This window comes from Haliotis asinina, chromosome 4 (assembly GCF_037392515.1).
Source record: "Haliotis asinina isolate JCU_RB_2024 chromosome 4, JCU_Hal_asi_v2, whole genome shotgun sequence".
In the NCBI taxonomy this organism is placed as follows: domain Eukaryota; kingdom Metazoa; phylum Mollusca; class Gastropoda; order Lepetellida; family Haliotidae; genus Haliotis; species Haliotis asinina.
In genome coordinates, this window is record NC_090283.1 from 72,664,164 (window position 1) to 72,685,108 (window position 20,945).

Below are 20,945 nucleotides of genomic sequence, written 5' to 3' on the forward strand. Positions count from 1 at the left end.
AGGTTCTCCAAGCCAGCTTGGCATTGTTACCTGCATTTATCCAGGCGGTGGGGTTTGGTCGACCTTGGGGCAGTCACCTAGTGATTGATAGTTTAAACAATAGTCTTTCGGTGACTTGGTGCCGTCTTGGTATGAGTCTTGTGATCTAATAAGGTCTGGGTACAAGGTGTTAAGAGTATTTCTCATGTTCCCCGCCGACATTTGGCTGAATTATAGCAAAATGAGACGAAGAATTAAAGGGGCTCTGATCCAGACCGATTACTGTTGAAATCTTATGAACAGTCTTATTACGAATCCCTGCTGCGGTTCACTCGGAGAAAGGCGACTTTTTTGGGCGTGTATAAACGTGGGTCGTTTTTCGTTTTCGACTTCGTGAGAAATGAGTAGACATTTGCAACAATGCGTTCGGGTGTTTATACAAGAACCTTAATCCCAGAGGAAGGCAACAACCACAAGACGTTCATGTTCATTTCATTCATACATATGTATTTCTAAAATATTTTACTTCTTAATTCTAATAATAACTTCCTTCTTAATCCCTCCGCCATATAGCTGCGATATTGCTGAGTGAGGCACAAAACTAAACTCACTCACTCCTTTTTAGTCAGTAACGTATGTTTAAAATATGTACAAAGTATCATCTAACATTCTAATAATTTAAGAACTTGGCAATCGTGTGACAATAATTATGGCATATTATCAATAATATATTATATATACTACAAACAAAAAGTATGGGAACACCCTAAAATTCGATAGTCATATATACACTTAAACGTAGTTTGGTCATTCATACTTCAAAGGTGAATGCAGCCTTTTTGTGTCCTGAATGGGCATTTTAATCAACATCTTAGGACTTGAAGTGAAGCAACTGATTCAATATTCTTAGCGTTTGAGTAAAATGAAACATTGTCAAAAGACAGTGAAAAACAAGCGTGCTGAAACACACCGACACTGTGTTTAATTCAAACACCAAAACAGTAAACACAACACACTGTTGTATGTGGAAGACAGATTTCCCAAGCAGCTTGTGGCAACGTGGCCTTTAAAAAATATACAGCTTCACAATATCTTCTACATGCCACAGCACAAACCGTTAAGCGCCCACTGTATATACAGTTTTTGACACAGCGGCCAGAAGGACAGACGCACGGTACAAATGTCACTTACATGCAGTGCTTATCCTTTGGTATGATTGACGGTTATTTGAAGAAGGAAAAAATCCAAAACCTGGAATCGAACCAAAATTTGAGGTCTGTGGATGCACAACTTCAAGAAGCATTTGCTGTGAACCATATATGGAGTGACGTCCCTTGAACAGGCTCTCAAAATGATTGGTCTTTCATGTTTAGTCTTGTCGAATCGAAAAATGGCGGAAACAACAAATGTGATGTGAAAATAAGCATATAGGTAATTTTTTTTACGTCTGTATTAATGTGAGTAATGAGCATACGTTAGAATGGTGCGAGTAATGTTGACACCTTAGTGATATGCCAAGTTAATGGCGGGGATAAATTACCATTGTCAAGGGAGATAATCAGGGTAGAATAGTATCTAAATGTCAACATTGCTTCAAAGTTAATATTGCTTGTTAATGTTGTCGTATATTGTCATGCTTTAATGCAGCAAATTATAAAACTGCTTAGTTTCCACAAGGTATTTTCAACATACCCAAGATATACTCTCTAATAAACATTACGTGTCATATCATTGAGTTGAGTCTATTAATGTCCAGGTATCACCGTAATGCTATTCTTTGCCTTGTGTGAAGATTTTTTATAGGACTGTACAGAGTTAAAACATAGCTGACTTCCGGTCATGATACCAGGTTAAATCATGACATGCACATTGTTCAATGATGTATGTTAATAACAAATAATATTTGTAAAATATAAAAATATTATAATTACATAAATACTTGTTATTGCTTTCTTATAGGGTAGTTGCACCTGTTTTCAGTCACTAATGCCTTCTTCAGAGACTTTCAGTGACATCTCAGTTTGCAAAATTGTGATTTCCTGAACCCAATATATTTCATGTGCACTCTAAATGAAATAAACATTCAGTGATGTCATAAGATGACTTGATCATTACTATACAGGTTTGACTTTTATACATTTCTTGTCAAGAATTTGGTTTGGTGAATATCATTGTGCCTTGCTAGACACTTACAGCGTGTTTGCTGTGTGTCTATTATGTCCAATTGTGTGTCCTGGACACCAAAATGGGGGTCCCGGACACTTCTATTATGAATATGGTTATTGTCTTGTGTATTGTGATCATCTCATTATTTGTTACAGGAAGTGAATTGCAAATGATACCATAACCCGGCTAGTAGCAAACTCAGTGACGACTTATTGTTACTTGATTGATATTTTACAATAAGTATTTGGATTTTTTCTGCATCTCTCTGGATGCACTAATAAATTTTGTTGCATCCATCGTCAATTTATCTGTATAGGATGCAGGAAATTGTGTCCAGTAAATCCCTGTATATTTAGCTCTGTTTACCTCTATGGAATATGAATTAACATTACTTTTTAAATAACTGACTGAATGTATGAAGTTGGAATAGGCACACAATTGATTCACTTGGGAAACTACCAGTTGCCTTGTCACCATATTAAACTCCCATTAAACATTCCCATATGAATGTACAATTGTTGACATATTTGAAAATGCTAACTTGTTTGAAACTGCTGACAGGTACCAGCGATGTCCTCCACACCATCACTGATGGTGCTCTACACCAACAATGCAGTGGAGGTTCGTTACTGTGATGGATCAAGTCTGCAGCTGTCGCCGTGTGGAGCTAGTGTGTTACATCATGACAGACCAGAGGCAGAACAACACCCTGTAACAGGTAGAGTAGAGATATAGTTAGTTATAGTCACAGTGAAACACCTGATTTAACAGCTTTTCAGATTCTGCTACCCTTAAAACATTATAATTTAGAACAAATTAGAGGAACTGGAGTCACTTTTTAGTGGTTAAAGTGTGTTACCATGACCAGGGTTCGATTCCCCACATAGGTTCAGTGTGTGAAGCCCATTTCTTGTTTCCCCTCCATTCTTTCCTATGGTGGTTGGGTAGCCATGCAATTAATATGTTTTCTCAGCAGCCCGAGACCTTGGGTTCAATTCCCACATGGGTATTATGTGTGAAGCCCATTTGTGTCCCCTGCAGTGATATTGCTGGAATATTGCTAAAAGCGACATAAAACTAAACCAGTTCACTTGCTCATTCTTTGTGTGTACATTTAAAAAATTATTGCCAGCATAAATGTTTTAGGTTTGCGAAAGATACAGCAGCGATGTCGGTATGTGACCAGTGAGTACAGGCAGAAAGTGCTCCAGGCCCTGGACTTCCGAAATCGATTTGCTGACCGACCATATTTGTGTGATGATCTGCTGGTCAAGGATGACGTGGTGGTAAGCTCCAGTAGTGTTGGTGGTACTTTTAAGATTCATCTTGTTCATGCTGTTGATCACTGGATTGTCTGATCCAGACATGATTATATACAGACCACCACCATATAGCTGTAACATTGCTGAGTGCTGTGTAAAACTAAACTCACTCACTCACTTTGAGATTTATCATACTTGAGTGAGAAACAACTGATTCTTAACAAAATAATAGCTTCTATGGTATTGTTTCTTGTTAATATTCAAAGGACAATGACCTGTGAAGGTTTAGGGTGGAATAGGCTTCAGCAACCGATGCTTGCAATAAAAGGCGACTGTGCTTATCATAAGATTCGACTAATTGGGATTGGGTGGCCAGACTCGCTGACTTGGTTAACATGTCATCAGATGCTCATGCTGTTGATCACTGGATTTTCTGGTCCAGACTTGCTTATTTACAGACTGCTGCCATATAGCTGGAATATTGCTGAGTGCAGCATAAAACTAAACTCACTCACTCTGTTCAAAGGGCAATACCCGAACGACAAACACACTTTATTTCTATGTTTTACTCTGTTTACCATGAAGCAAATATAGCCCCAAACAACAAGGTGGGAATTTTATCAGTTGTCAGATTTCGGAGACATGCATTAAGTTGGTAATTTTCCAGAATTTTTTAGACATATTTATTGTAATTCAAGAATCACTGAGATTATGGAATTCATTATTTGGAAAATGAAACCAAACAGTGAGTGATTACACTGAGTAGGCTAGTGATCTAGATGACAAAGGATTGTTTTGTTTCCTTCCTCAGCCTTTGTATACAGACATCAAGGAGGTAGCCTGGCCCAAGACTGGTGACAAATCCCGGGCAGAGCACCTCCCAGATGGCAGCACCCGCATCTTTTCCATCGACGAGTTTGCCAGTCTGTCTTTGTCACAACACAAACGTGACTTTACTGTTTGCTATCTGTCAAAAATAAGCCAAGATCCAGTGAAAAATAAGAGTGCATCTTCATCCAGACGGTCAGTGTCTTGCAATTCATCTCAGAACAAGAGCAGTGATGACTCTCAGGAACTGATTTCAGCAGGAAGTAATCAAACATTGAGCAAGACATCTGGGTGTCTCAAAGGTGATGAGTCAGAGTGTAGCGGGGTTGGTAAGATGGCCCCACTTGATACTGGCCAATCTGGTCCCACCACAGAAATGAGTAATGAGTCAGATCTGAAGACAGTTGAATCTGTTGATGTAGCCACAGACAAGGAGAAGATAAAACAGGATCGAGTTGACCCAGCATACACTCGTATTTCCACACCAACTAACTTCGCTGATGAGGGAGACCCAGGGGGAGGGAACAAAGCTGTCATGCCATTTGGTCGTACGTCTATGTTTCGGCGCTACGGTGCAGGGAGCACTGAGACATCACCTGCCACTCACGACATCTCCAGCATCAGCAAGATCTCATCGGAAGGGCTGTGCACAACCATCGATGTCGATGTCACTGTTGGACATCACGCACTCTCCTTGGAACAACGATCAGCCTCGCCAGTATTACAAGGACAAAACAGTGGACACAATGCTGGACAATTGTCAAACAGTGCTGGAAACAGTACAGGGGATCACAGCATGAATCGAAACATAAGTAATTCCTCAGAGGAGAGAGAGAAAAGTGTAATGTCTGCCAACAGCAGTGCAGAGAGACCAGCCTGCCGTCAGCTGTACACATGGGTCACCAGACACATATCCTGTAACGAGTGTCCCAATCACTGGCGTCATCCACTGAAACTTGCTGAGGAGAAATCGTCTGAGAGACAAATGGGTAAGTAGATGTAGAGTGTGTAATTGATACACATGAATAAAAATATAAATAAAAATCTGAATGATGAGCGCCTTTTTTAATCTATTTACTTTACTTGTTGTGTTCCTCTGTTTAATGTGACTGATTTAGATCTTACAAATTATTAGTCAAAGTTCTGTCAGCAATTTATCAGTGCCCTGATGCCTATAAAGAGGCAGCTAAATAGATTGGAAGTTAGTTTTCACCATTATAATCTTCCTAAAATTAGTAAGTCAGCAAGTTTGGTTTAATCGTCTTGTTAATCCCATCCAAGGGATGTACCTATGTTTGGCCCAGGGCAGTGGAGTAGCCTAGTGGTTAAAGTGTCCTCTCATCATGCCAATTCTCCACATGGGCACGATGTGTGTGGCACATTTCTGGTTCATTCCACCATGATATTGCTGGAATTTTGCTGAGAGCAGCATAAAACTGACCTGCTCCCCTATGTTAGCCCTGAAATGAAAACCATATATGTGAGTGAGTGAGGGAGTTGGGGTTTACGCCACTCTCAGCAATATTCCAGCTATATGGTGGTGGTCTGTAAATAATCCAGTGATCAACAACATGAGCATTGATCTGTGCAATAGGGAACCAAAGACAAGTGTCAACCAAGTCAGCGAGCCAGACCATCTGATCTGGTTAGTCACCTCATACAACAAACATAGTTGCCTTTATAGCATACATGGGTTGCATGGTCACCATATGTAGTCCAACGGGTCACCACATGTAGTCCAACTTGGTTAAAATACATCCTGTGCAATGTATGGTGTCAGGCAATAATATTTTGTAGATGGCATATAATTGTAACTGATTGGATTGTTGCTCATAATGTCAGTCATATATTTGTCTTATCTAGACTCATTTGTTTACAGGCCATTGTCATAGTGGTGGAACATTTGTTGACTCTTTAAACAACACACAGGATGTGGTTACAATGTGTTATCATATTATCATACATTTACTGTTGACCCATAAAGGTTTGGGGTAGAAAAGGCCTTCAGCAACCCATGCTTCCAATGAAAGGTGACTGCTTGTCGTAAGAGGTGACTAACAGGATTGGGTTGTCAGACTTGGTGACTTGGTTGACACGTCATTGGGTCCCAAATGTGCAGATCGATGCTCACGTAGTTGATCACTGGATTGTCAGGTCCAGGCTCGATTATTTGCAGACTGCTGCCATATGGCTGGAATACTGCTGAGTATGGTAAATCTAAACTCACTTACTCACTCACATTCACAGTTCCTCATGATACAACTCTGTGGATGTCACCGATTAATGGTCTAATGCACTTCCTGATTGGTTGGACTGAAGCACTTGAAGAGATCCAAAAACATTTGAAAATATTTGTACGAATGCACCACCTGAAAATGGTGGATTGTAGTGCATGAATCTCATGCAACATACACAAACACTTGCATCAGTGAACTTGGTTACTGAACTGGTCAGATTTCGTTTTGTTTCGGTAGAAAGCATGCTGTCAGGGGATGTGCCATGTCAGGGGACAGTTGCTCAAAATGTGAGTGAGTGAATATGGTTTTACACCACTTTTAGCAGTATCTCAGCAACATCACGGCTGGGGACACCAGAAATGAGCTTCACACATTGTACCCATGTGGGGATTTGAAACGGGGCTTTAGCGTGACATGCAAATGCTTTAACCATTAGGCTACACCACAGCCACACTGAAAATGTATGAAGTCAGTTGGGGACTTCAGTGACAAACGATGGGAATTCGTTGGTCAGATGTCTCATTCATGTATTCCACTGCTTAACACTGATTGATTAAGAATTGTCAATGGTTGTATTGTATTTTGCATCAAGGTTGGCACTAATTTTTGGTTTACATTTTTTTGTTTGTTGATTAAATAAGCAGTTTGTGGGCAGTTTTTTTTTTAAAAAAAAACAACAAAACATATTCAATATATATTTCACTTATTTTCACTTAATTTTGCTGAGTTATTAAAATAAAAAATGCTTTGCTACGAAATCGCTCTTTGAACAAAAGCAATACGGACAAAAACCCCATTAGGACAAAAAAAAACCTATCATATAGGACAAAAGCCCCAAAGCTGCAAATAAATAATTAAGATTGTTCATTATTAAAATATTTTATTTAGCCGACATCTCATACATTATGAACACCTAGCCAACATCACATGCATTTTGAGTCCAGAAACGTTGTGCCATGTACAACAAACAAGAAGTTGTCATTCAAATTATTTGTCTTTTACAACAAAACACAGTTAATCATTGAAGCCTGTTAATCCCTGTCACTGATAATCTCAATTAAGATCCTCATGAGGGTTTTTTGTCCATAAGGGTGTTTTCCCAAAGGGGTTCTTTTTTTTTCTATTTTTTTTTATCCACAGGGGGTTTTGTTCTACAATGTTATGTTCTGTATTCAAACTTTTGTTAAAAAATAAAAAATAACTCACTGAATCCAGCATAAAGATCAGTGGAGTGTTACTTGCAGATGAAGACAACAGTCAGCTACCCCCAAGTCGCCTCCCATTGAAGATTGACAAGAAACAAACCATCATGTCCTCCCTCCCTCACCCGATCCCCCTCACCTGCCACGCCCCACACCGTCACAAGTGGGCACCTGTTGATGCCCATCAGGGTGACCTGGACAGATTCAACCCTGGTCGACTCAAAGTGGTGATGGTGGATGGGATTATATACAGGTAGGCTTAACTGGGGTTGCTATGGATTGTACTGCAGGATGAGAATATAATCACTCCTTGACAAAGCATTAAGAAATACTGAAAGTAATATCAGTGGTACTTGAAGAATAATTTTCAGCAGAAACCAAAAGTGTGTAATAACTAAACAATAGTTTCAATTGTTACTCATCACTCTAATGAATAACTTGTTTCTATTAAAAAGTCAAACATTAAAAATGTTACCATGATTAAGACAACTTTACAAATCATCCCCCAAACCACATGGCTTGATATGTCGCTGCTTTTCACATCAGGGATGAAACAATACACCAGTGTGTTATTACGTCTTGAGTTTTCATACGATGTCACAATATATTTTAGTATTACCTCCGAGGGTAGCAAATATTGGGGTTCATATCAAGGCAAAATATCACTTTGTCATTGTGCCCTGACATCACATTTCTTCTGTGATGTGTTCTACATATGTCAGCGGCAGATGTCCAGCCTATGTTGGAAAGAAGATTTGGCTAGATTTTCCCCAGTTTGATGACTTCAGTAATGAACAGATTATTGAATGAGTGGCCATATCATACTATGCTTATGTCAGTCGTGCCTAAATATTAGTATGTCCCACGCTCTCGCTTGGGAAATCTCAACAGGCACTCGTGTCGTAAAGACAGCTTGATATGGGCAGTCATATAATATTGTCTATATCTGTATTGTGTAAGGCAGCATACTTGTCATTCTTAAATGCTTGCTATCCATTTAGTATGAATGCTGCTGTTGTGTAGCTGTTTGCAATCAAACTAGTCAACTGTCTACATGTGTCATGTTCTTGTACAGACTGATCCACTTGCCTGCTCTGAAAGTTATGGAGATCTACCCCGGGGACGGCAGTGTCTTCCTCTCACAGGGTGTATCTGGACAATTCTACACCCAGATCCTTCCTGTTGGGAATAAGGTAAACCATGCATCAGATCAAATCCGCAAAAACATATGCCATATCCAGGCAATATGCTGGATCAGAAGACATTTCCCTAGTAAAGACCAGTTTTAGAATTTGTACTTGGGCGTAGGGTAGCCTAGTGATTAATGCATTGCTTGTGAAGTTGACAACCCAGGTTTGACTCCACACAATATGTGAAGCTCATTTCTGGTGTCTCTTGCCATGCTATTGCTGGAATATTTCTGAAAGTGACGTAAAACTAACCTCGCTAGTGTTCTATCAAATAGCCAGTCAGTCAATCTCACTTGTGACATGTCCAGGGAAAATAGAAAATTAAACGCCAAATTGAACTTTAGAAAGTATTTTAGTTTTATGTTTGTTAAGTCAAGTAGAAAAAACTAATGATGAAAAACTGCAATGTAAACAACATGCATGCATGTCTAAACATTAATTATTGTGATTATCTTGATCATGGTAATAAACTTAAAGGTCACATGCAACGTAAAACTTTGCCGATTCTGATACCTTTTGGTATGCACTTACTGAAACAAATCATCAAAAATGCCAATTCAACCTGTAAAGTTGAAAAAAAGCCATAAGGTATAAGCCATAAACAAAATAAATTGATTTATGACTTAAGCACCCAAGTCCTGTCTCTGCCACATTATGTAATTAGACAGGTGTGATACTTTTATACATGACATCTTTTATGTCTGTGGGTTGCAAACAAACTACATCCATTTTTGTCGGATGACTGGATTTGACGGAAACTGGTGCAAACTTTTTGTCAGTTTCAAGTCTTGCTTTGTACGTGGACGAATGACAGATTCCAGCCGCGCAGTAGTTCACCATCTCTACTGAGATGATTTTTAACTGGATCGAACACAAATTCAGAGAACATGTATCTACAAAACCCAACATCTGTATATACATTCTTTGTGGATAACAACTTCTTCTAGTGCATATGACTTTGTTTGACTACAATATATGAATCCATAATGAAACGACGCATCAAGTACAATAAAAGAAGTTGTTATCCATAAAGAATCTTACTTTCTGGTGACTCGCCATACTTCTAAAATGCTCATCAAACAGATCATCTTTCTGTGCACACAATGAGCCCTCAGCGTATCAGCAAATGAACCAGCCAATCGGAAGCTGTTGATACACTTGAGTGCATCCCCACCTGCTATGACTGGGTTCGGTCTCCTGAAGGCTTCGTTTCGAGGGAAGTAAACCCAAGCACAAAATATTGGACTTTTGAATCGCGATTGTACGCTAATAATTTTGTTTATTTATTTTTTACAAGCAGCAATGTATATTATATGTCATGAATAATTGATAATTGTATTTTAATTATGTTTGATTTTTTGGTTGCATGTGACCTTTAATGTTAGTATTTGGTCTTGCTATATTTTGTGGTATGGTTTATGATTACACTCAATTACTGATCCATTACTCAGGTCCAAATATTGAACTGCATCCTATGCTCTCTGTCCACAGCTCGAGGAGAGGACCTTCTCTTTACGAGCACTTCCTCCACCCATGTCTGCTGCCAAGTACTCTCTGGAGAAGGTTCTCAAGAGGGCATGTAGGTGAGTGTAGTATGGAACATCTGAGGAAATCCCTAATCTCGTCACAATTAGTTTCACAGTATTTATCTGAGAATGACAGGTTTCATTTGAATGTATACATGTGGCTTGTTATCCCAACATGTCATTCATCTGATGAAAGAGCAAAAAGTAGTCCTATGAAGTACAGTCAGACCTCGTTTATCCGAACACTTTGGTTTTTTATTGAATTTGTTCAGATATACGAATCATTCGAATGTCTGAATCAGGACCTAGGTGGTCGGCTACATGTGTAAAAGTCTTTAATTGATGACTGTTGGCGGGCAGCAGAGTTATTATTTGCTGTTTGAAATTCTAATAACAGTTCCAGATTTGTAATGTCGCCAGAATTTTTGAAGTGATAAATCAGATCTTCGTTGTGAGATCTCACCTGGTGTGAAGTCAGTGTTTGCCGTATGATTCCTGCATCCATGGGTTGGATGTGTGTGGTTGTGTTCGGTGGCAGGAAATGGAGAGTAACATTAGTCAGGTTAAGATTCTTGCAGTTGTGACTCGCCGCATTGTCAAGAAGCAAAAAACAGCAACCAATCACGAAAGAGATCTGCTGTCCCAATCAATGATTCGACTCAGTGTCAAACTTTAATTGTTTCTCCCCTAATTAACCTACACGCTCGGCAATAAATACATGTCTTCAATAAACAATAAATTAACTAGCTAGACATACAATGAATTGGCAAGGGGCAGACATGATAGACTGCGTGTTTGGATATCTTGCTGACAACAAAGGTAAAAGCAGTGATCACTGTTAATAAGCGGTAAACATCCAACATCTTGCCGATGTCAGCTTTTGTGTTTGGATATACGAGGCAAATTTGTACACATTTTGATGTTTCGTTAGCAAAACTGACTGTTCGGATACAGAAACCAAACATTCGGATATACGAGGTAAAGTGTTATTGGAAAAATCCATTTTTTGTGAAGAATGTTCGGAAACCGAGGTATTTGGATATCTGAAGTTCGGATATACAAGGTCTGACTGTAGTTGAAGAAATGAACTATGTTTGATAACGTCACATTCATAGCAATAAAGATGTTGAATATCCATAGGACTTGTTTTTTTTCTTCATCTTTACAACAAGTAAACGGTTTGTCCAAAAAGATTTTTCAAGATAAAGATGTCATTATTGTTAATATTCATAATGTGTTGAGAAACAAACATGCAGTAAAATTAGCTCAAACATTTCCTTTGCTGATGAAGAGGAGGTTTATGTTAATGAAATGGATTTTCCAACAGATTCATGTGTGAAGCAGTACAAAGAGACAAGTTGTCCCACTCTGAGGAGCAACCATGCTGGCAGGTAGGACATCATGTAGACCTCATCCAATCTCATAGACTGCTAAGGGACTGTTCCTTATTTGTGGCTAGAGGGGGTGATTATTATTCAAAGTGGTGGAAGGTAGGTTCACCCATTTTGTTTTGGGAGGAAATATTGCGCTCATGTACTAGGGGCGATCTGTAATTAGTACATAAAAGAAATTTTAATGCACTGAATTTTTAACTTACCTCACCATAGGGCTTATGCATATTACTTCAAGCTTTGCTAAAGAGAGATCAGTCAGTTGTTGATTCGCCATTCCCATGGACAGCTACCTAGTGAATCGATGAATGTATAGACATGGAAGTGATGCGATCTGCACTCCTGTGCAAGCACAGACAATCACTTTTACTTCAAGCGTCCTATGGTTCAGACATTTTGGTTCCTTAAGTTATTACCTAATGGTTTCACTATTAAAGTTAGTTTATACTTTGTAGGTATGTTTTTGTATCCCTTATTTGTCGTTTGGGTGTACAAGAATTATCTAAAGTTAACATGCCTGGCTACCTTGTGTTGTTTCACTTTGTCGTAGAGCTACTTCCCGTGTCGTTAATTTTCTTCCTGGAGTAGTTCCTTACGATGTGTGTAGTCTTCTTTGTGTCTTTCAACATTATGTACCTTTTTGTTGCAATGTTACCTTTGATTGCTTGATAATTTGCTGTGTTTTCTCACGCCTTTTCAATGTAGTGGGGGCAGCCATCTTGGCTGTTTTGCACTCCACTGTGTTCATTTGTTGGGCATGTTTATGTTCTCACGTAGGGGTGCTGTTACGTTCATTTTTTCTGTAGGGGGTTTTTGCTCCCGGTTTTATATAGTGTTTACACTTTCACTATTTTTTTGTGTTACAGCATTATTGTGTATGCCACAACAGTTCTGTAGAATCAGCCAGGTGCAAAAATCAGCAAATCACCCGTGGTGTCCTGACTGTACGTCGCTTTCCTACACCACCTTGGAACGTTGTCATCACTGCACTTCCTTGTAGACTTCGGACTTTAAGGCTTATTTTTTTGCTGAAAAGAAACATTACACTCAGAGACTTCGGACACTGCTCAAGGTCACGATCACATTCTCCTCGGCGTTCATCTAACAGAGAGCCGTTCCTAGTTTCTGACCCATACCAAGCACCATAGGAGGTCCTGGTCCAGATCGCCTCAGTATTCTCCTGGCCATCACAGGTCATGTTTGCCTACTATTTCCTATGGATCTGGCAAGGATACTCAGTCAACTTTAGCTCCTTCGCGCTCAATGTCAGCAGCTAATTCTCAGAGTATAAATTCGCTCACAGTTTCATGGGATGATACCGAAGAAAGGTACGTTTCACTGGATTATAATGAGGAAATGCCTGATAAGGTCGACGACGGGGGTACTTAGCTTCCTCCCCTGCTGTTTTTGACTGGATAACAGATAGACTACCTGACTGTCTGTCGCCGTTTGCCGATGTTGACGACCCCAAAGCTATTAAGTTCTCTCTGGAGCTTTTGCTACCACCTCATCCTATGGTGGCGGATGCAAATTGCCTCAATGGATGCTGATTTTGCCAAATTGTCACTAAGCCCCACGATTAAGCCTCCCAAATCTCATAAGAATGAGTACAAGATCCACAGTTTAGACATGGCTGTTGGCCGTTGATACTGAGCTAAAGAGGATGTTGAAACCTATATCAGTGCTGGCATCCGCGACTTCAGCGGCTGCTTGGGATTTCACTGAGGATAACATGTCTAGGATTGACCATCTCTCTACCCTTTTCCAATGGCAAGGGAAGGTACTTCATGACTTGCTGGCACATTTACATCTGTATCTTCATTGGTGGATGATAGAATCGAACGTTTGCATCAGCACCTGTTTAACAGACTTTGTTCACGACCATGAGTTCTTCGTGGACGTGTTGCTCCTTGGTTGGGGTGCTCATGTCAATGGCCAGACAACCTCAGGGCTGTGGTCCAATGCAGAGCACAAGTGGCACATCAACAACTTGGAGTTTCAGACAGTCAGTGCATCACTGGCTTTAGGTGTTGAGCAACACCAACCCTCTGATTGCTGCAGAGTTACTGCTTTTCCTGCGGAAGTCTCGGCGCATCAAAGATAGCACTATATGTACCTACCTGCTTTAAACTCAGTTCTGGCCGTCAAGGTTGACAGACAGATCTCTAAAGTCCCAGAGTTGATTGCCATGCTTAAGGCATTTACGTTAGAAGATCAGAAGGTTAAGTTAGACCTCAGTCTGGGACCTCAATGTAGAGCTTCAACATCTACTGGGAGCTCCTCATGACCTCTGGACAAGACGTTGTTTGAAAATCTCTCCAAAAACACGAAAAGATTTTCTACTAGCATTAGCCACGGCAGCTAGAGTGAGTGAGATGCACACTTTAAATGACACCAGCATATGGTTCAAGCAATTTCATCATGGTCATGCACACTTGGCCTTCTCTGGGACTGCGGCTAAACACCAATTACCTGGACAGCCAGATAGGTTGTTTTCGATTCGACCTATGTCTGCTGTCTTGGGATGTGGAAGAACAGCTGCTGTGTCCAGTGCGAGCTTTGAAATTATACATCGCTAAGTCAGCTGTCAAGAGAGAGTCTCGTAAGAGACTGTCTATCCCTTTTTCGTCTTCTTCCAAAATGGAAGTTAACAGGAATACTATTTCGCTGTGGCTTCGTTCTACAATCTTGGGCGCTTACCACGCAAAGGGTCTTCCTCATCCAACTGCTAATAATCCACATGAGATTCCAGCTTTGGCTTTCAACATGGCCCTTCACAGGAAGTGTACAGTCCCGGTGATTATGGAGGGATGCTTTTGGAAGTCTTCGACGGTCTCCTCCAGCCATTATTTGAAAGGCTAGGCACTGGAAGACGTTCGACTTCAGTTGTTTGGACCTCTGGTAGATACTCAGCAGCTCACTCATCCTTCCACCTATTAGGTAATTGCCTCTACTTATCTCTTGGTCTTTTAGGTAACCTCACTGTGGAGTGGGTTGGGGTTCCTGTGGTTTCCATGGGTGACTGACTATCTGTTTCTTGTTCCAAGGGTTTCCTGCATTCATCTTCAGTTAGTTCCCAGGGTTGCCTATGGCATGTGGTTTATTCCTTTGGTTTGGTTGGTCCTCTGGAGCCCGACACCACCATCCTCTTGTCGAAGCCATACGCATAAGACCTATGGTAAATTAAAAATTTATTAAAATCTGAATATTTTAGATATTTAAATGCTTGCCTTACCATGGGGCAGTAATTCTCTCCCAACACTGAATGCTCCTCCCCTCTCTGGACTCTTCACATCGATCTTCAGTAAAAGTGATTTTTTGGATTGTCTGCGCTTGCATGGGAAAGAAGATCACGTGGGTGCATTCTTTCTGTATATAATGAACACGATATTCAGTCACATTGCACTCATGAATGAGAGAAATCCTGTGCCAAGCCGACATAAGCGTCATGGAGACAGTGTGTTGTTTATACAAATGCTTGTGATAATTGATTCTTCACTAATCTTTCTGCTGCAGAGACAGTGCTTCGTACACGGCATTGGTGATTACGTTTACTGAAAAACAAAACATGTTGGAGGACATGTAGAATCTCACCCTTGAACTTTTACATGTGTAAACAATGTCTGGGAAAATCCTAAATACAGAAATATATGTGCATAATATGTGCTTCTGACAGTAGATGATCAAATTTCTATTTCAAGCTGCCTTGATATACATTATTGGTGCTGCTGACTGTATGTACTGACTCACTTCTCCACCAGATGATGCCTACAACAGTCCAGGAACCTCTGTCAGTGAGCATCCTTGAAGAGGCATACATCCCCGGTGTGGGTCGCTTCACGGCACATACCAACGGTCGGGTACGGGTAGTGTTTGATGACAGGACGTCCCTGGACATGGTGTGCAACTTCTCCAGGCGTATCGAGGAATGTGCACAGCATACTGCAGACAGTCAGCAGGTACGTCTATAGAGGAATGTGCAATATGTATTCCTCTTTTGAGGGGTGTGTTACTCAACCACAGCATGGGCCTTTTGAAGAATGTGTACTTCATACCATAGCCAGTCATAGCTTAAACCCAAAAGCATACAACAGCCTGTAACAGCATATACCCAAAAGCATTGTGCAGACAGTGATAGCATAAACTCTAGTAGCATACCACAGACAGTCATAGCATAAACCCAACAGCATAGTGAGGACAGTCATAGCATAAACCCAAGAGCACTATGTCGAGAATCATACCATAAACCATTGGTATTTGGCAGCCAGCCAGGAGCTATATTCATTCACAGTGCATCCCTGCAGATTTTTCATCAATCACTCGATTGTCTGGTTTGTGTACAGGACGCTGCTTTGAGGTGCTTCCTTGTTCTTCATGCATGTGATTGGGGTTCATTCTGGTTAGACAGGACATAGGATATTATGGAGAAATACACCTCCATCCCAGGAATAAGCAGGTCAACTAAAGGAGCCAAGTACTGTATTGTACATATTGCTGTGCAGACATTAATACATTAATATTGTATTCCTTATGAGATTGTAAACTTTCACACTTTGAAATACACATTTAAGCCACCATGAATACACTCTGATGGCAAGTAGGGTAGGCAGGTCTGGGTCTGGACCTGGGTGATCGTTACAGTCCTACTGGCGTCAGCTTGGTATATTAGTGACAGATACAATGGAAATTTGCCTTTCATTCCACGGCTGGAATGACATTTGGAGGATAACTGAGGATGATTTTTCTCTTTCATGGACATTTTTCATGTACAGATATATGGGCATCAAAACAAGAAAATCTTGACTTCTATATAAAAAAGCAAGCTTTATCAGACAATTTGATGAGTTGTACAACTTCATTACTTTTCACAAAGAATTCCACTTTGTATGTGATGATCAAAGGGGTCTCCACCAGATCTCACCAGTTTTAAATGAAAACATTGAAAATAGATGTAATGGCACAGAAAAATTACATCAGTTACACATCAGCTTGTAAATAAGTCGAGACCTCACAATCCAGTGACTGAAGTTGTGTCTTACCCAAAATCTTATTGCCATCGCCTTATGACCAGAATACTTGACCAAGGCAGTTGATACTACAGTTGGCAGGGTAGCCAAGTGGTCAAAGTGTTTGCTCATCATGCAGAAGACATGGATTCGATTGATTCCCACATGGGTATAATGTGTGAAGCCAATTTCTGGTGTTCCTGTCATGATACTGCTTAAATATTGCGTAAAGCTGTGTAACACTGAACTACTCCCACTTTAAGCTCCGTGAAATTCACTTGCTTTTTAATCCTGCAACTGTTTCTGACTGTAGAAAGTCATTGATCAAGAATGTATTTCTCATCCTGTTTCAGAGTGTAAACTCCTCCCTCCCAAACGTTGCAACTGTCACTGCACTTGACAACGAAGTTGACAGCACCACCTGTCGCCTCATGCTACCATCTGGGAAATACATCCTAGTCAACAAGTTGAAGCCAGGGACATACCACAAGTGAGTCAGCTTTTACTACAAGATGGCTTTCTGTGCAGCAGATGTCTGTATGCTTGTCTGTGTAGCAGACGTCCAGACACTTAGCTGTGTAGAAGCTGGAAATATTTTAGAAAATTGCAAATCCTCGAAACTGTTGTGGACAATATTGTGTACATGTAAAATATTTTGTACATTTAATCACATTCAAAGCTGAAGTCTTGCTGTGTTTAAGTTTTTTACTGAAAATATTCTAGGCAATGCATTAGTGAGCTTCAAAGGTCTGACACTATCTTGTGGTCACCAGTGCAGTCAGACGTTTGGTGTCATCTGTTACAGATATGTAAGTCAGGCCATGGAGTGGTCATCATGGGTAAATGCTTCCCCTCTGGACAGGAAGCATTTCTACGAGAGACTGGGACAGACAGTCAACGCCCAAGGGTAAGTTAGGGAAGATACACAACATTGCTTAACAAAACTGAAAGATCTTATTTTACGTAACATTGTGTCACGATCTAAACAGGTTTCTCACTTGATGATTCATGTCCGTGTCGAAATTATCTTCAGAAACTTGAAATAATGGGAGACTTTAAGGGTTCAGGCTAATGCAGACATCTTCATATCCTAGGAATTTGTACTCAACCAGTTGATTGTCTGGTCTGGACTTGATTTTGTCACACAGTTGTAGGGCAGCTGGAATGTTGCTTTGTGTGACATTACACAAGAAATACTAGTTTTCTGTCATCAGACAAATGTAATTGTATGGATCTCAAAAGACGGAAAATTATGTCAATTAACTGGAAACCCGATTCATGAATTAAACCATCAAAAACTGGTGAGGGTGTTGGACTCACGATGGACCAGAAAATGGTTGCACTCTCATAAGTCAGTTTACCATAATGAACTTGTGCATTGGCTGCAGCTCACATGAAACCAGTGAACACAGTTCTTGAAATAAAGCTTTTCCTGTTCTGTTTTCTTGTTTGTGGTGCAATTTAAACATGCATTTCTCCCTCATGTTTTCTGAACACAATTTGTATGATATTTTGCAATACATAAAGAATTGGTAATGCACAAATGTTTACAGTGTACGACTTTGGCTGAGTGTGTATCATTCTGTCCTTGTATTGTTGCTTCCTGCTCAAGCTATCAGCCACACTGTTGTATCATTTAGTTTCTCATTTATTTTCAGGTCAGCAGCCTTGGAGCTTCAGAAGATAAACTGTTTCAACTGTATCTTTACAGAGATATTGGGTGCAAGTTAAAATGACATATAGTTTAATATCATTATGATAATGTAGATGGAAATGTAAGACTTTTATTGATAATATCTTTACTATTCAATATTAGTTAGTGGTGTTCCAGTTAATTGAAACGATTGAAGATTGGTCACAGTGACCAAATGATCAAGCAATCAATTGCATTTTTTCAAAATTATAATCGAGCACGTACGATTTTGGAACTCTTGTTATAGTCTTTGAAACACTTGATGATGGAACATATCATCAAAGTTGTCAGAGCCTAAAAATGTGTGTAATTTTTAGAAAACTCACTTCATTAAGTAAAAAGTCATAATTGAATATTTTTTGGAGACAACAGGAAGTGTATGTTCATGACATATTAGTTGCCACTTTTGAGTAGCAAGTTCCATCATGTTATACTTGTCTGCAAAAACAATCTTCACAGAAAGTCTGAAAACTGACACTAATCAACTTTTTCGATGATTGTCTGTTAGTAATGAAGCAATCATCAATTGTGAGACCAATTTCCAACACTAATATTAGTGATATTAAGTTTAAGTGTTGTGCACGGTGCAGATCTGTTGGCTCATTAATGAAAATCCTTGACGTGACACAGACATTGTTGAGAACACCATCCTGCAACCTGCAGCCAGTAAGGTTGGTGCTGTATCCATGGTAACAGGGAACAGTGGTACAATTGACACTTTGGGAAGTAACCATGGTTACAGCATGGAATATGCAACACAGTATCAAGGAATGAAATCTGCACCCAACAGTATTCAACAATCTGTGACATCGAATCAATTCTGTCCTATTATGGATAGTCGAACATCTGCTCAACCAATCACAGACCAGTTAGCATCAAGCTCATGGCATTCAGCAATATATCCACAACCAATGAGCAACAGTCATCCAGCAGTACGTTACACTCCTCCAGTGTCAATGACCTCTAGACTACCATCCAATCATGTTCCACCTAGCATGATGTATCCAGGCAACCAGCTTCATCCAATGGGATCAAGTGATAAACGCACTATTGAAATGTTTGATGGATTTAATTCAGTGAGACACGCTCTTCTGCAAACGAACAAACTCATACAAGATATCGATGACATACTGGACAAGAAAGGTTGATGTGACACAAAATGGTTACAATACAGTATTATTTATGGCTGACATGAACATCAGATCTTGAAGCCTTGGTTTTGTGAGTATTTGTGAACAGTTTACATTGGTTTGAAGGCCATAGCAGTGGTAGAGTACAAAACACCAAAAGAAAAATTCTACATGTTATTCAAAAATTGATCCCTCCTGAAATAAGATTTAAATAAGATGTACTGAAGATGAAAGAAAAGGGTTATGGGAAATCATAGGTCTTGCTGATTTTTACTCTCTTCTCTATTTACAAAGTAGGAATTATTCTTCAACATCCAGTCAGGCAAGAGAAAAAATTTGATCAAGATTGTGAACTTTCATTGGTAGATCTATAATCCAAGCAGTAATTAAAACGACGCTCCAATGAGTCCAGATGTTGGCCATGCTTCAAGAAACACAATTGCTGTGATGTTTCCTATTTAATTAAAAGGTAACACTCCAGTCTGCTCTTTTTTGACATTTTGTTGTGAAAGATACTACTTGAACCTTGTCAATGTTTTAGCATGAATAACTAAAGCAGAAGTGGTCTACTACACGCTAATTATTCTCCAAATGTTGTAGCCTTACAAACATGCCTTTTCTAAACACGTTGGCTATGATCGAGGTTAAGAATTCTTCGGGCTACTAACGTTTCAAAAGTAAGGGCACAGGACTTCTCAGTCACATATAGTGACATCAATGTGTGAAATAAGGCCTGTCCAACCACTCTGGACGTGCCAGATTGTGACGGATGGTCTAAGTTTACAGCTAGCCAGACTGATGGTCTGGTAAAAATTTTAGATAATATGTTCTTTACCATATTTCACCATATTTTAGACTCTAATCATTCATTGTACCTATAAAATAATTGAGTCGTTTGCTTTGGATTGTCTGGTCTGGTTAAGTCCACTTTTGGTTGCTAACACTTTGAAGTCACCAACCCTGATGTCTGGCTGGATTTTTGGCTTATTTCATACACTGGTAAGTGGTTACATCCTATGTGGGTCTCAGCTGATGTCTGAGTACATGACCAAGGGTAGCATTCAAAATACCTGCCTGCTCAACTGTCCGGGATAGGTTATTTTCAACATGGACTGTCAGATTCTGAAATTCACTTGCCTGACGTTCGGGTTAAAATTTAGACATATATGAAGATATTTTGCGGCAGGTAGGTTTTTGTCGGGGCAGGCAAGTTTTACATGTAACCAGTCCTGTGATCTAAGGAACCAATCAAAACCCTTCAATATTACAATGATTATGCAGATTCATTCACACGGTGTAAACAGCAGGGATGCTACTGCTGCTCACAAAACTGTA

At 39.8% G+C, this 20,945-nt stretch overlaps 1 protein-coding gene across 1 annotated transcript; it reads left to right on the forward strand.

Moving 5' to 3' along the window:
• Positions 1-1,294: 1,294 nt before the first annotated feature.
• On the forward strand, positions 1,295-20,090 carry LOC137281851 (uncharacterized protein C5orf34 homolog). The gene is made up of 13 exons (XM_067813498.1): positions 1,295-1,410; positions 2,707-2,863; positions 3,292-3,431; positions 4,219-5,224; positions 7,717-7,927; positions 8,750-8,867; positions 10,356-10,447; positions 11,718-11,781; positions 15,543-15,740; positions 17,141-17,277; positions 17,593-17,694; positions 18,446-18,486; positions 19,111-20,090. The coding sequence occupies exons 2-13, from the start codon at positions 2,716-2,718 to the stop codon at positions 19,626-19,628; spliced, it is 2,775 nt and encodes a 924-aa protein (XP_067669599.1). The 5' UTR covers positions 1,295-1,410; positions 2,707-2,715; the 3' UTR covers positions 19,629-20,090.
• Positions 20,091-20,945: the final 855 nt, after the last annotated feature.

Excerpts from the sequence above, each read along its gene's own strand:
- LOC137281851 (XM_067813498.1), top strand. The coding sequence starts at position 2,716 with ATGTCCTCCACACCATCACTGATGGTGCTCTACACCAACAATGCAGTG. Across the intron at positions 7,928-8,749 it reads GTGGATGGGATTATATACAG|ACTGATCCACTTGCCTGCTC; the intron begins GTAGGCTTAACT and ends GTTCTTGTACAG. Across the intron at positions 8,868-10,355 it reads TCCTTCCTGTTGGGAATAAG|CTCGAGGAGAGGACCTTCTC; the intron begins GTAAACCATGCA and ends CTCTGTCCACAG.